The 12,413-nt window shown below is 46.3% G+C and overlaps 1 protein-coding gene across 1 annotated transcript in view; it reads right to left on the bottom strand.

Annotated features, from left to right (window-relative positions):
- Window positions 1-5,012: 5,012 nt before the first annotated feature.
- Window positions 5,013-12,413, bottom strand: part of LOC135548752 (E3 ubiquitin-protein ligase RNF43-like) — a 186,741-nt gene continuing 179,340 nt past the window's right edge. Inside the window, exons 7-8 of the mRNA XM_064978652.1 lie at window positions 10,665-12,278; window positions 5,013-10,329 (exon numbers count right to left, since the gene is read on the bottom strand). Coding sequence (XP_064834724.1) covers window positions 10,304-10,329; window positions 10,665-12,278 — 1,640 coding nt within the window. The 3' untranslated portion in view covers window positions 5,013-10,303. The remainder of the gene's footprint in view (window positions 10,330-10,664; window positions 12,279-12,413) is intronic.

Here is a 12,413-nt window from a genome sequence, read left to right as displayed (position 1 = left end):
ATATAATGAACACTTACCACGCGCGCATTGGTCCTCCGATCCTTCTTACTACGAGAACCGTTACAGAATCACCCACCACCAAAATACCATGCAGCATGGCATCGGGCAGCAGCAGCAGCGATCTCAGGACTCCTGGACATGGGAGGAGATCCTGGACGGCAAAGGAACCTGGGCACAGGCTGGGGAATATCGCCTACCCAAGGCAGAGCTGGAGGCAGCGAAAGCTGAGAGGCGGGGTATGAGGAGGCAGCGCGGCTGGAAGCCCGAGAGGCAGCCCCAAAAATGTTTTGGAGGGGGCACAGGGAGTGTGGCGAAGTCAGGTAGGGGACCTGCTCCAACTCCCCATGCTTACCGTGGAGAGAGAGGGACCGGGCAGGCACAGTGTTATGTCGTGAGGTGCACGGTGTCCCTGGTGCGCGTTCATAGCCCGGTGCGGTACATTGCAGGGCCTCGTATCGGCCGGGCTAGAGTGGGCATCGAGCCAGGTGCCATGAAACCGGCTCAGCGCATCTGGTCTCCAGTGCGTCTCGTCGGGCCGGGGTACATGGCACCAGCCCTACGCATGGTGTCCCCGCTTCGCCAGCACAGCCCAGTGCGGGCTATTCCACCTTGCCGCACTGGCCTGGCTACGGGGTGCATTCAGCCAGGTAGGGTTGGGCAGGCTCGGTGCTCGAGACCTCCAGTGCGCCTTCACGGTCCGGTCTATCCGGTGCCACCTCCATGCACCAGCCCTCCGGTGGCAGCCCCCCGCACCTGGCTGTCTCTCCGTCTCCTTCCTACAGGTGCTCCCGCCTGTCCAGTGCTGCCAGAGTCTTCCTCCTGTCCTGAGCTGCCAGAGTCTCCCGTCTGTCCTGTCCTGAGCTGCCAGTCTCCTGTCTGTCCTGAGCTGCCAGTCTCCCGTCTGTCCTGAGCTGCCAGAGTCTCCCGTCTGTCCTGAGCTGCCAGTCTCCCGTCTGTCCTGAGCTGCCAGTCTCCCGCCTGTCCTGAGCTGCCAGTCTCCCGCCTGTCCTGAGCTACCAGAGTCTCCCACCTGTCCTGAGCTACCAGAGTCTCCCACCTGTCCTGAGCTACCAGAGTCTCCCACCTGTCCTGAGCTACCAGAGTCTCCCACCTGTCCTGAGCTACCAGAGTCTCCCACCTGTCCTGAGCTACCAGAGTCTCCCACCTGTCCTGAGCTACCAGAGTCTCCCACCTGTCCTGAGCTGCCAGAGCTGCCCGTCTGTCCTGAGCTGCCAGAGCTGCCCGTCTGTCCTGAGCTGCCAGAGCCGCCCGTCTGTCCTGAGCTGCCAGATTATGTTGAAAATGATGTTGAAACAATGTTGATTCAACCAGTTTGTGCCCAGTGGTTTGTAAGTCAATAAAACTATTAACACATTGAACACAATGCGGCCTAAAGGGATACTTCAGGATTTTGGCAATGAGGCCCTTTATCTACTTCCCCAGAGTCAGATGAACTCTTAGATAACATTATCTAGCGTTAGCATAATTCATGGCAGTCTATGTGTATCTGCTAGCATTCTAGCAGATATCCATAGACTTCCAATCATTGAACTAATGCTAGTTAGCAATTGCGCCAGCGCTAGTTAGCCACTTCCTTCAAACCACAAGCAGAGACATTGAAATTATATCCACGACCATGAGTTCATCTGACTCTGGGGAAGTAGATACAGGGCCTCATTGGCAAAATCCCAAAGTATTCCTTTAAAAGCTGTTTATGGCTCATACCCAAGGCGAACACAACTCAACCCAGAGTTGTAAAGGTACATTATCACAGATGCAGATTAAAGACCAACTGTAGCCGGGAGAGCTGGAACTGAGCTAAAGTTTTGGATTGGGTTTCAGCCTGTGGCACTTTTTAACCGAGGCCCCCATTCACTACCTGTTAGGACAGGCTCCATCAGTCATGATTTGGCGTTTCAGTCTAGTGATGTGGATTGGTTATGCCTGAAACTAAAAAACATTTAGCTACACCACACCAAAGGAACTGTGTGAGAAATCACCAACACTTTCTTGGTCTTTGCCGTCTTGATCTTTTCATTACACTTGTAAATATTTTCCTTATTAATTGGAGCTCATAAGTTAAACTTGTGTTGTGAGGCAAGCTGGTATTTGAACATAAAACCCTGGGAGAGTATTTACGTATTTAGCCTTGGTCTCAATAATGCAACATCAAAAGACAATAAAGCCAAAGCAAAGACCTTATCCTTTACAAAAGCTGTCAGTGAGTACATCCAAGAGCCATTACACATAATAAGGCAGATCTTTGAATTAACTGCTTATGTAAAGAGATATTTATAAATACATTTCATTAATTGATTGAGTTGGACCTGTGTGTGTTTCCCACCACAGGGCTTCGGGGCAGGAAATGTCAAGTCTCTGTTCGAGTGCATTGAGAAGGAACAGGATGCCAGGGGCAACCTCGCCATTTCTAACTAATATTACAACATGATTGTACGGCTACACCGACGAAGCTGAGATAATACAGTGGCAAGAAAAAGTATGTGAACCCTTTGGGAAATACCTGTATTTCTGCATAAATTGGTCAAAACATTTGATATGACCTTCATCTAGGTCACAACAATAGACAAACACAATCTGCTTAAACTAATAACACACAAACAATTATACATTTTCATGTCTTTCCTAAACACACCTTGTAAACATTCACAGTGCAGGTTGGAAAAAGTATGTGAACCCTTGGATTTAATAACTAGTTGACACTCCTTTGGCAGCAATAACATCAGCCAAATGTTTTCTGTAGTTGCAGATCAGACCTGCACAACGGTCAGGAGGAATTTTGGACCATTCCTCTTTACAAAACTGCTTCAGTTCAGCAATATTCTTGCGATGTCTGGTGTGAACTGAGATCAGGACTCTGACTTGGCCACTACAGAAGGCGTATTTTCTTCTGTTGAAGTCATTTTGTTGTTGATTTACTTCTGTTTTGGGTCGTTGTCGTGTTGCATCACCCATCTGCTGTTGAGCTTCAATTTGCGAACTCAACTCTGGGTTCGAGCCCAGGCTCTGTCGCAGCCGGCCGCGACCTGGAGGTCTGTGGGGCAATGCACAATTGGCCTAGCGGCGTCCGGGTTAGCGAGGGTTTGGCCGGTAGAGATATTCTTGTTTCAACGCGCAATAGCGACTCCTGTGGTGGGCCGGGCGCAGTGTACGCTTACCAGGTCGCCAGGTGCACGGTTTTCCTCCGACACATTGGTGCGACTGGCTTCCAGGTTGGATGCGCACTGTGTTAAGAAGCAGTGCGGCTTGGTTGGGTTGTGTTTTGGAGGACGCATGGCTTTCGACCTTTGTCTCTCCCGAGCCCGTATGGGAGTTGTAGCGATGAGACAATATAGTAGCTACTAACAATTGGATACCACGAAATTGGGGAGAAAAGGGGGTAAACTTCACAAAAAAAGAGTTTCAATTTGCGGACAGACATTATCCTGCAAAATGTCTTGATAATACTTAGGAATTTTTTCGGTCGATGATAGCAAGCAGTGCAGGCCCTGAGACAGCAAAGCAGCCCTAGATCATGATGCTCCCTTCCACCATACTTACAGTTGGGATGAAGTTTGATGTTGGTGTGCTGTGCTGTGCCTTTTTTTCTCCACACATAGTGTTGTGTGTTCCTTCCAAACAACTCAACTGTAGTATCATCTGTCCACAGAATATTTTGCGAGTAGCGCTGTGGAACATCCAGGTGCTCTTTTGCGAACTTCAGACATGCAGCAATGTCTTTTTTGGACAGCATAGCTTCTTCAGTGGTGTCCTCCCATGAACACCATTCTTGTTTAGTGTTTTACGTATCATAGACTCGTCAACAGAGATGTTACCATGTTCCAGAGATATCTGTATGTCTTTAGCTGATTTTTCTTAACCTCATTGAGCATTCTGCGCTGTGCTCTTGCAATCATCTTTGCAGGACGGCCACTCCTAGGGAGAGTAGCAACAGTGCTGAACTTGATCCATTTATAGACAATTTATCTTACCGTGGACTGATGAACATCAAGGCTGTCAGAGATACTTTTGTAACCCTTTCCAACTGTATGCAAGTCAACAATTCTTAATCTTAGGTCTTCTGAGATCTCTTTTGTTCGAGGCATGGTTCACATTTTGTGAGTGTTTTTTATAGGGCAAGGCAGCTCTAACCAACATCTCCAATCTTGTCTCATTGATTGGACTCCAGGTTAGCTGACTCCTGACTCCAGTTAGCTTTTGGAGAAGTCATTAGCCTAGGGGTTCACATACTTTTTCCAACCTATACTGAGAATGTTTAAATGACGTATCCAATTTAGACAAGAAAAAATACAATAATTTGTTTGTTATTAGTTTAAGCACACTGTTTGTCTATTGTTGTGACTTAGATGAAGATTGGATCAAATGTGATGATCAATTTATACAAAAAAATCCAGGTAATTCCAAATGGTTCACATACTTTTCTTGCCACTATGTTCTACTGTATGTTCCTGAGCTGCCAGATTATGTTGAAAATTATGTTGAAACAATGTTGATTCAACCAGTTTGTGCCCAGTGGTTTGTAACTCCATAAAACTATTAACACATTGAACACAATGCGGCCTAAAGGGATACTTCAGGATTTTGGCAATGAAGCCCTTTATCTACTTCCCCAGAGTCAGATGAACTCGTAGATAACATTTTTATGTCTCTTTTTTATGTCCAGAATGAAGAAAGTTAGATGCAGTTTCACCAGACAAACCTATTTTGAGAAATGTATGGGACAAGTTGTTGAAAGCAATTACTAAGCATTCTGTGATATTTCTTCATTGTATAATCACTGTGATAACATGCACCAGCTTTCCATCTTTGACCTTTGTAAAGTAAGAACCAATTCAAAGTTTGGTACTTTTGTCAATTACATAATTGCCAGTGCCAACATGATACTTCTGATGACTGGAAATGGAATGACCAAGTCTTACAATGAGATTTGTCAGATAGATACTTCATTTTGAAGATGAAGATCATAAAATTGAGACCATAATCAGCACCAGAGGTTTTATTTCAAAATAATTTATTTGCATATAATTGGAATGAAGCCATGTTGATACATCTGTGATGGCACTTAGTTTCATATAGATATCGTTTCTATACAGAAACCATGCATTCTTTTTCAGGACCTGGACAAAAATGGATAAATATATTAGTAAATAAATATATTAGTGACATATCACCATATTGAAATGTTCTATTATATATAAAATACAACACTTTATTTAATTTCTGTTTTTGTATTTCTCTTTTTGTACACAAAGTATCCAAAATATACTGACAGATCCCTTCAATTTCTATCGGGATTGTGCTCTATTAGAAAAAAGGCAGTTTCAGCTCATTATGCTTTAAAAAACAAAACAATGAACACAAACAAAAAACAACCCTAAAGAGGATAATAAAATCGCCCCAAACATTTCAGAGATGTTTGATTAATTTAAGTTTTATATTTCCTTGTTCTGGTCATTGGCATAGTTATAGTGCCTTGATTTGCCTTGCTTTCAGTTTTTACTGAAAAATATTGGTTGGTTGTGGACTCCAGTGCTGGTTGGTTGTGATTTAGTCATTTCAGCTAAGGCTAGGGAACTGTAGCCTGGAATCCAGACAGGTTTTGCAATGTTTCACTGTTGTTTCAAGGGAAACAATGGTGAGTGCAGTGTTCAGTCTGGTTTAACCAGGCTATATAGGACTGTTCTCTACACAAATATATATAACAGAAACACAACCTGGAGTATTAGCAAGAGAAGCTGTCTCCAAAAAACATTAGAAACGAGGTATCGATATATATGGGGCTGTAATCTATGATTTTCCACTGTTTGACTGCATACAATTCCATTTTCAGATTTCTCTTGTTAGGTAAAACGCATTTACTTGGGTTTAAGTTTGATGGAGTAGGAATAAAAGGCAACAGGTTGATTGCATTCAAAACTGTGTTTCTTTGGTAAAATAACAAGAGTTTTAATGTATTAGGTAATTTGCTGATCTTATATCATAATAAACTTTTATCATAATAAACCCATTGACAGGAAGTAGTGAATGCAGATCCCACAACTAACCCCTTTGAAAAGTGAATCCAGAAGGCACAATTGAAGTAAATAGCATAGACAGACTTATCTCAATTACAAATTCAGAGTGTTACTAGATCAGACAAGGTTGTTTAAGTGCTTCCAGCTCTTTCGAAAATAGTCTGGGGATCAATAGGTTTATTCCATTAAATACTAATGCTCCATATTTACTTAATGCAGTCTCCTTTCACATTTTCACTAAGAAATAAAATATATTGGGGGATATAACTACACACATTTCAAGACTTTTCTTTCTCCCAGGGTTTTTTTCTAGGATGTTTCACCAGGCTTTCATTTAAGTTAACTTAAGTTCATAAAAGGCAACAGCTTTGTTAAGTCAATGTTTGGTACACTGTGAAAAAAAAAATATATATGCTGATTCAACGTACAATTGTAAGGATACCAGCAGCGATAGGATTGTGAGTTTTCTCCATAAAATTCCAACCAAATTTTTGTTGAGTTTGCTCAATACAATTTTGGTTGAGCAAACTCACAATCCTATTGAAGCTGGTTGCCTTATAATTGTACGTTGAATCAATATTTCTTTTTACAAGGTAGTGAATAATGTATGTTCCCAAAGTTGAATGAATTATGAATTATTATGACTTTCCTCCAATTACATAGTAATTATGTACAGTGCATACGGATAGTATTCAGACCCCTTGACTTTTTGGATTACGACCCTTTGCCTGCCTTGACTTCCATTTTGCCTGCCCCTTGTGTAACAGTAGAATTTTAGACCGTCCCCTCGCCCATACCAGGGACCTTCTACACACATCAACAACAGTCACCCTCGAAGCGTCGTTACCCATCGCTCCACAATAGCCGCGGCCCTTGCAGAGCAAGGGGAACTACTACTTCAAGGTCTCAGAGCAAGTGACGTCACCGATTGAAACGCTATTTAGCGCACACCGCTAACTAAGCTAGCCGTTTCACATCCGTTACACTTGTACTATAATAAACTCTGAGACTCATATGTATCTATATGTATGACTATATGTATCCTGTGTCTGCATCTGGGTCTTAGCCTGAGCCCTGGTAGTACAAACTGGCCACAGACAAACAGAAAACGCAGGTATAAATACACAGGAGATAATGGGGACAAACAGGAGACACCAGGTGGGGGGTGGAGACAAGCACAAGGCAGGTGAAACAGATCAGGGTGTGACACCTCGAGTCTTCTTGGGTGTGACGCGACAAGCTTGGCACACCTGTATTTGGGGAGTTTCTCCCGTTCTTCTCTGCAGATCCTCTCAAGCTCTGTCAAGTTGGATGGGGAGCATCACTGCACAGCTATTTTCAGGTCTCTCCAGAGTTATTCGATTGGGTTCAAGTTCGGGCTCTGGCTGGGCCACTCAAGGACATTTAGAGACTTGTCCCGAAGCCATTCCTGCATTGTCTTGGCTGTGTGCTTAGGGTCATTGTCCTGTTTGAAGGTGAACCTTCGCAAGTCTGAGGTCCTTAGCGCTCAGGAGCAGGTTTTCATCAAGGATCTCTCTGTACTTTGCTCCGACTACTGAGCAGTCTCCCAGTCCCTGCCGCTGAAAAACATCCCACAGCATGATGCTGCCACCACCATGCTTCACCCTAGGGATGGTGCCAGGTTTCCTCCAGGCGGGACGCCTGGCATTCAGGACAAAGAGTTCAATCTTGATTTGATCAGACCAGAGAAACTTGTTTCTCATGGTCTGAGAATCCTTTAGGTGCCTTTTGGCAAACTCCAAGCGGGTTGTCGTGTCTTTTATTGAGGAGTGGCTTCCGTCTGACCACTCTACCATAAAGGTCTGATTGGTGGAGTGCTGCAGGAACTCTGGAGCTCTGTCAGAGAGACCATCAGGTTTTTGGTCACCTCCCTCACCAAGGTCCTTCTTCCCCGATTACTCAGTTTGGCCAGCATTAGGAAGAGCCTTGGTTGTCCTAAACTTATTCCATTTAAGAATGATGGAGGCCACTGTGTTCTTGGATGCCTTCAATGCTGCAGACCTTTTTTGGTAGCCTTCCCCAGATCTGTGCCTCGACACAATCCTGTCTACAGACAATCCCTGCGCCTGTTTTTTCGCTCTGACATGCACTGTCAACTGTGGGACCTAATATAGACAGGTGTGTGCCTTTCCAAATCATGGCCAATCAATTGAATTTACCCCAGGTGGACTCCATTCAAGTTGTAGAAACATCTCAAGGATGATCAATGGAAACAGGATGCACCTGAGCTCAATTTTGAGTATTTTTATTTTACCTTTATTTAACTAGGCAAGTCAGTTAAGAACAAATTCTAATTTTACAATGACGTCCTACACTGGACATACCCGGACGACGCTGGGCCAATTGTGCTCCCAATCACGGTCGGTTGTGATACAGCCTGAATTCGAACCAGGGTGTCTGTTGTGACTCCTTAAGAACTGAAATGCAGTGCCTTAGACCGCTGTGCCACTCACAAGCCCCCAGTCTCATAGCACAGGGTCTGAATACTTATGTAAATTAGGTATTTCTGTTTTATTTTTAATATATTTGCAAAGATTTCTAAACACCTGTGTTTGCTTTGTTATTATGGGGTATTATGTGTAGATTGATGAGGAACAATTGTTATTTAATCAATTTTAGAATAAGGCTGTAACATAATAAAATGTGGAAAAAGTCAAGGGGTCTGAATACTTTCCGAATGCACTGTATACAATATTTTGCTGTAATGTTCCAAGATAAAGAGCACCCTTGCTGAGCTTTAGCTGCTGGTATTTGGGAAATGGAAGGGAGAGATTGATTGGGTCATGTACTAGGACATGTGGTTAGAGGTCAGGGGTGAAGAGCAGGAGACATGGCGGATGTCCTTCCTGAGCTGAGCGAAGTTTCACTCACACTGTGAGATTTTCTGGAGGCAGACCTACCAGGGTTCAAATAGTATTTGAAATTGTTCACATACATGGAGCATTTGCATATTTTAGAGTACATGCCATATGGGTGGGGTTTGCACTTTTGGGATGATTTTGGGATGATTACATTTGTCCCATTGAGCCAGGCAAGCTTATTCAAGCACAGCTACAGTATTTGAAAGAAGTCAAATACAGTCTGAACCCAGGTCTGTCTGGTGGACCCATCCCTCCTTCACTGGCCACAAAATCAGCACTCAGATCAAACATAATAAGTAACCACTGGCAACATGAGAAATGACATGAGCAAAACTAAAATAGCTTGTAATAATAACACATTTCAGTGAATTTGGTTCAAAATTACAGACTACATTTTTTTTACCGAAACACAAAGCAAACAAAATGTGATGGAAGCAGCTGCCATTATTGAATTAACCAACACAAGTCAACATGCTAGCCACTAGTGACCTCTCAGGATGCACACTACTTGTAAGGCCGGCTAAGAAGATAACTGTTTTCCCCCAATGGGGCAGGTTGCCCAGAGAGAAGCTTCTAGGCTCTTTTCTGTAGCTCTGAGTACCTTTGCGATACCTACGCCACTGGAACACATTTCTGAATCTGATTTGAGGCAGGCTGGAAAGAGAAAGAAACCGCCAACGGAGCATCTATGGGGATAATGAGGGAAAATCAAGTATTACTGAGTAGTACCTCATAATATAATCGATTAAGTGCTTAACCACTCAAGGAATTAGATATCCAATTTGTCCATGTGATTTATACTGAGAGAAACAGTAGGGGAGTTTCGTACTGTGAATCAAGGCTCAAGTCCTGAGCAGTGATAATTCCTAGTGGTCACTAAGGCAAACTGGGAACTTGTAATATCATGTCGGTATTTAATTCTTTGTGTAATTTACAAAACAAAACAACAAGGCAGAAGAGAATAAAACAAATTTCCCCTTTGTGATGTAGGAGTTGTTTTCCCAGCATCTCCCAGTCAGTCTCCATCTTGAAACAAGTACACCACTTAGCGACAAGAAAAGTCTAAATCAAACACATTGGCATACTTGAATTCAACAACGAATATGAGCAATTTCAGGTCTCTACTTGACTTGTGTTTTCATTGATTTGATGGTCAAAAGAAACAAATGTTCAAAATAATCATAATCTAACTAATTTTGATCTCTGTTGACAGATGTAACTCAGCACTGACTGGGGGATTCTGGGAAGTGTAGTTTGAATGCATGTATTTCATGTGGAATTATTTTGAAGACTTGAGAAAGATGGCCGCCGATGACGTGTTTGTCCATTCCGGCTCCTGTGTACGTAGCAGCGTGAGTTTGGGGATGCACCTCTCGAGTTAGTTAGTTATCACACACCGGACTCCTCCTCTGATCCTGGAGGGAGAGAAACAGACAATAGGTTTACTTACCTCTCTGATACACAGAGAGACACTCATATGACACACAGGATGACAGGAAGAATAACACAAATGGGCATCTTTCTAAATGATCTTTCCTCGATTAATCGCATCTTCTCTCCTTGCCTTCTTTCCCAAAATGTAATTCAATTAAACTTCCCTCCAATTCGGCTGATTCGGCGGTGAGGAGACGCAAAGAATCGCGGAAAGTGCGATAGAGCCATAGAATATACTAGCACATTCAAGTTAGAATACGGGAGCAGCTGTTCACATCACATGTAGCTATAATATAAGGACTGATTGAACACCCACCCTGATTGTTGTGTAATGTTTGGCAGTATAAACAAAAGTCTGTGTTGCGGTCGTGCGCTGGGCTTTGGTGACCGTGGTGACGCCTGCTGCATGGGGGCGGGGGTCTGTCCATAGGGCCCCCCAGCCCTGGCCCCAGCAACTGGGGCTCAGAGTGGGCCTGCTGCACCCGCTTCTGCCACACTACATGGTGGGGCCCTCCACAGCAGGGCCAGTCCTCTAGGCCCCCTAGGGCCCCCATACCCCCAGAGTCCAGAATGAAAGGCACAGGCATGGGCAGGTCAGGCGGGGGGCAGCAGTAGCTGGGGCCCTGGCCGTAGTGAATGTGGATGCTACAGTCATCCTGCAGTTCTAGGCTCTGGTGGAAGAGCACCGAGGGGCCGTCGAGGACGCAGCCGCCGAGCCGGTCTGCCCTCCGGTGGGGGTGGCCTCCACGGCCGTGGTCCTGGTGGCAGCAGGGGGCTGGGGCTGCTAAGGGTGCTGGTGCTACCAGGGCAGGAGGGGGGCCTGACGGGGGGCTGAGGCTAAGCTCATGGTCCTGACCCTCTATCCCGTGGCCGTGGACCTCCCTACTGTCTGTGTGTTCTGCCTTAGGGCACTGACAGGGGCTGTGCTTCAGAGGGCACACTGGGAAGTCCTTGTCCAGAGCCGGGGGAGAACCAGTACCAGAGCCAATAGCAACAGCAGCCCCCTGCTCCTCGTCTGACCCCCTGCCTGGCCCCTGTCCCTGGGCGTGCTCCCGCTCCCCGTCCTCTCCGTAGTGGTGGTGTCTGTGGCGGTGGTAGTGGACGTGGCTAAACACAGCCTGCGGCTGCTCCTCAGGGCTCCCTCGTCCTCTGTCTCTGTTCATCACTGAGTCCAGGGACCTTGGTCTCTGGGCCCCTGCCTCCATGCTGTCCCTGCGGCCTGTCCGTCCCAAACCCGGCCCGTAGTACACAAACGGATCATAGTCACTGCTCAGGGAGCTGCGGAATGTGGACCAGCTACCATACACACCCTGCAGGGACACGTCGGTACAGTTGAGCACCGAGTCACTGGATGAACCGTGACAGGGGCCAGAGCTGGAGTCACTGGCCGGCCCGTCTGCCAGGTAGCCACTGCGCTCCGTCCGGTAGCTCCCCCCAGAGCAGCTGCCTCCCTCGGCCCCCCGGCTATGGGCTCCCCCTTCGGAGGCGCGGGGAGAAAAGGAGGGGGTGTGGTGGAGCCTGGAACTGGAGTTGCTGCGCTGGGCAGGGCAGCCGGAGCGGTAGGCGTGGCAGGAGCGGTGGGACCCGGGGCCGTAGTGGGACCCCAGAGGGTGACCTGCAGTCCTGCAGCTGCTCCCGGCCTTGTGAGGCCTCCCGGGGCCCTCTGTAGGGTGGATGTATCCACAACCGGAGCCAAGAGGCCAGCTAGGGAGGAAGCGGAGGGTCTGGGGGTCCAGGGGTGGGGAGCTGCTGTAGTGGCTCAGGGAGGGGTAGGGGCCGGAGGGGCCACGGGGGTAGTGAGGCCTCATGGAGAAGGGGATGGGATGCTGGGGGAAGGCGTGTGGGTAGGGGTGGGGGTGCAGGAAACCCTGGCTGTGCTCGGGGGTCTGCTGCAGTCTGCTCCTCTGGGGCTGACGTGACAGCTCTGTACCTGTGGAGCATAGGAATACACACAGTAAAGCAGACTACACACACATAGTTTATAAAACTGGATTTTTTTGTGGAAAAATGTACTTGTGCTCAAGAGTGGGTAAAGTTGTCTTGTGCTTCCCCCATTCTAAGGCCT

This window comes from Oncorhynchus masou, chromosome 11 (genome assembly GCF_036934945.1).
Source record: "Oncorhynchus masou masou isolate Uvic2021 chromosome 11, UVic_Omas_1.1, whole genome shotgun sequence".
Classification (NCBI taxonomy): Eukaryota; Metazoa; Chordata; class Actinopteri; order Salmoniformes; family Salmonidae; genus Oncorhynchus; species Oncorhynchus masou.
Note: the sequence above shows the minus strand (reverse complement) of the source record. Positions and strands in the feature narration are given on the sequence as shown.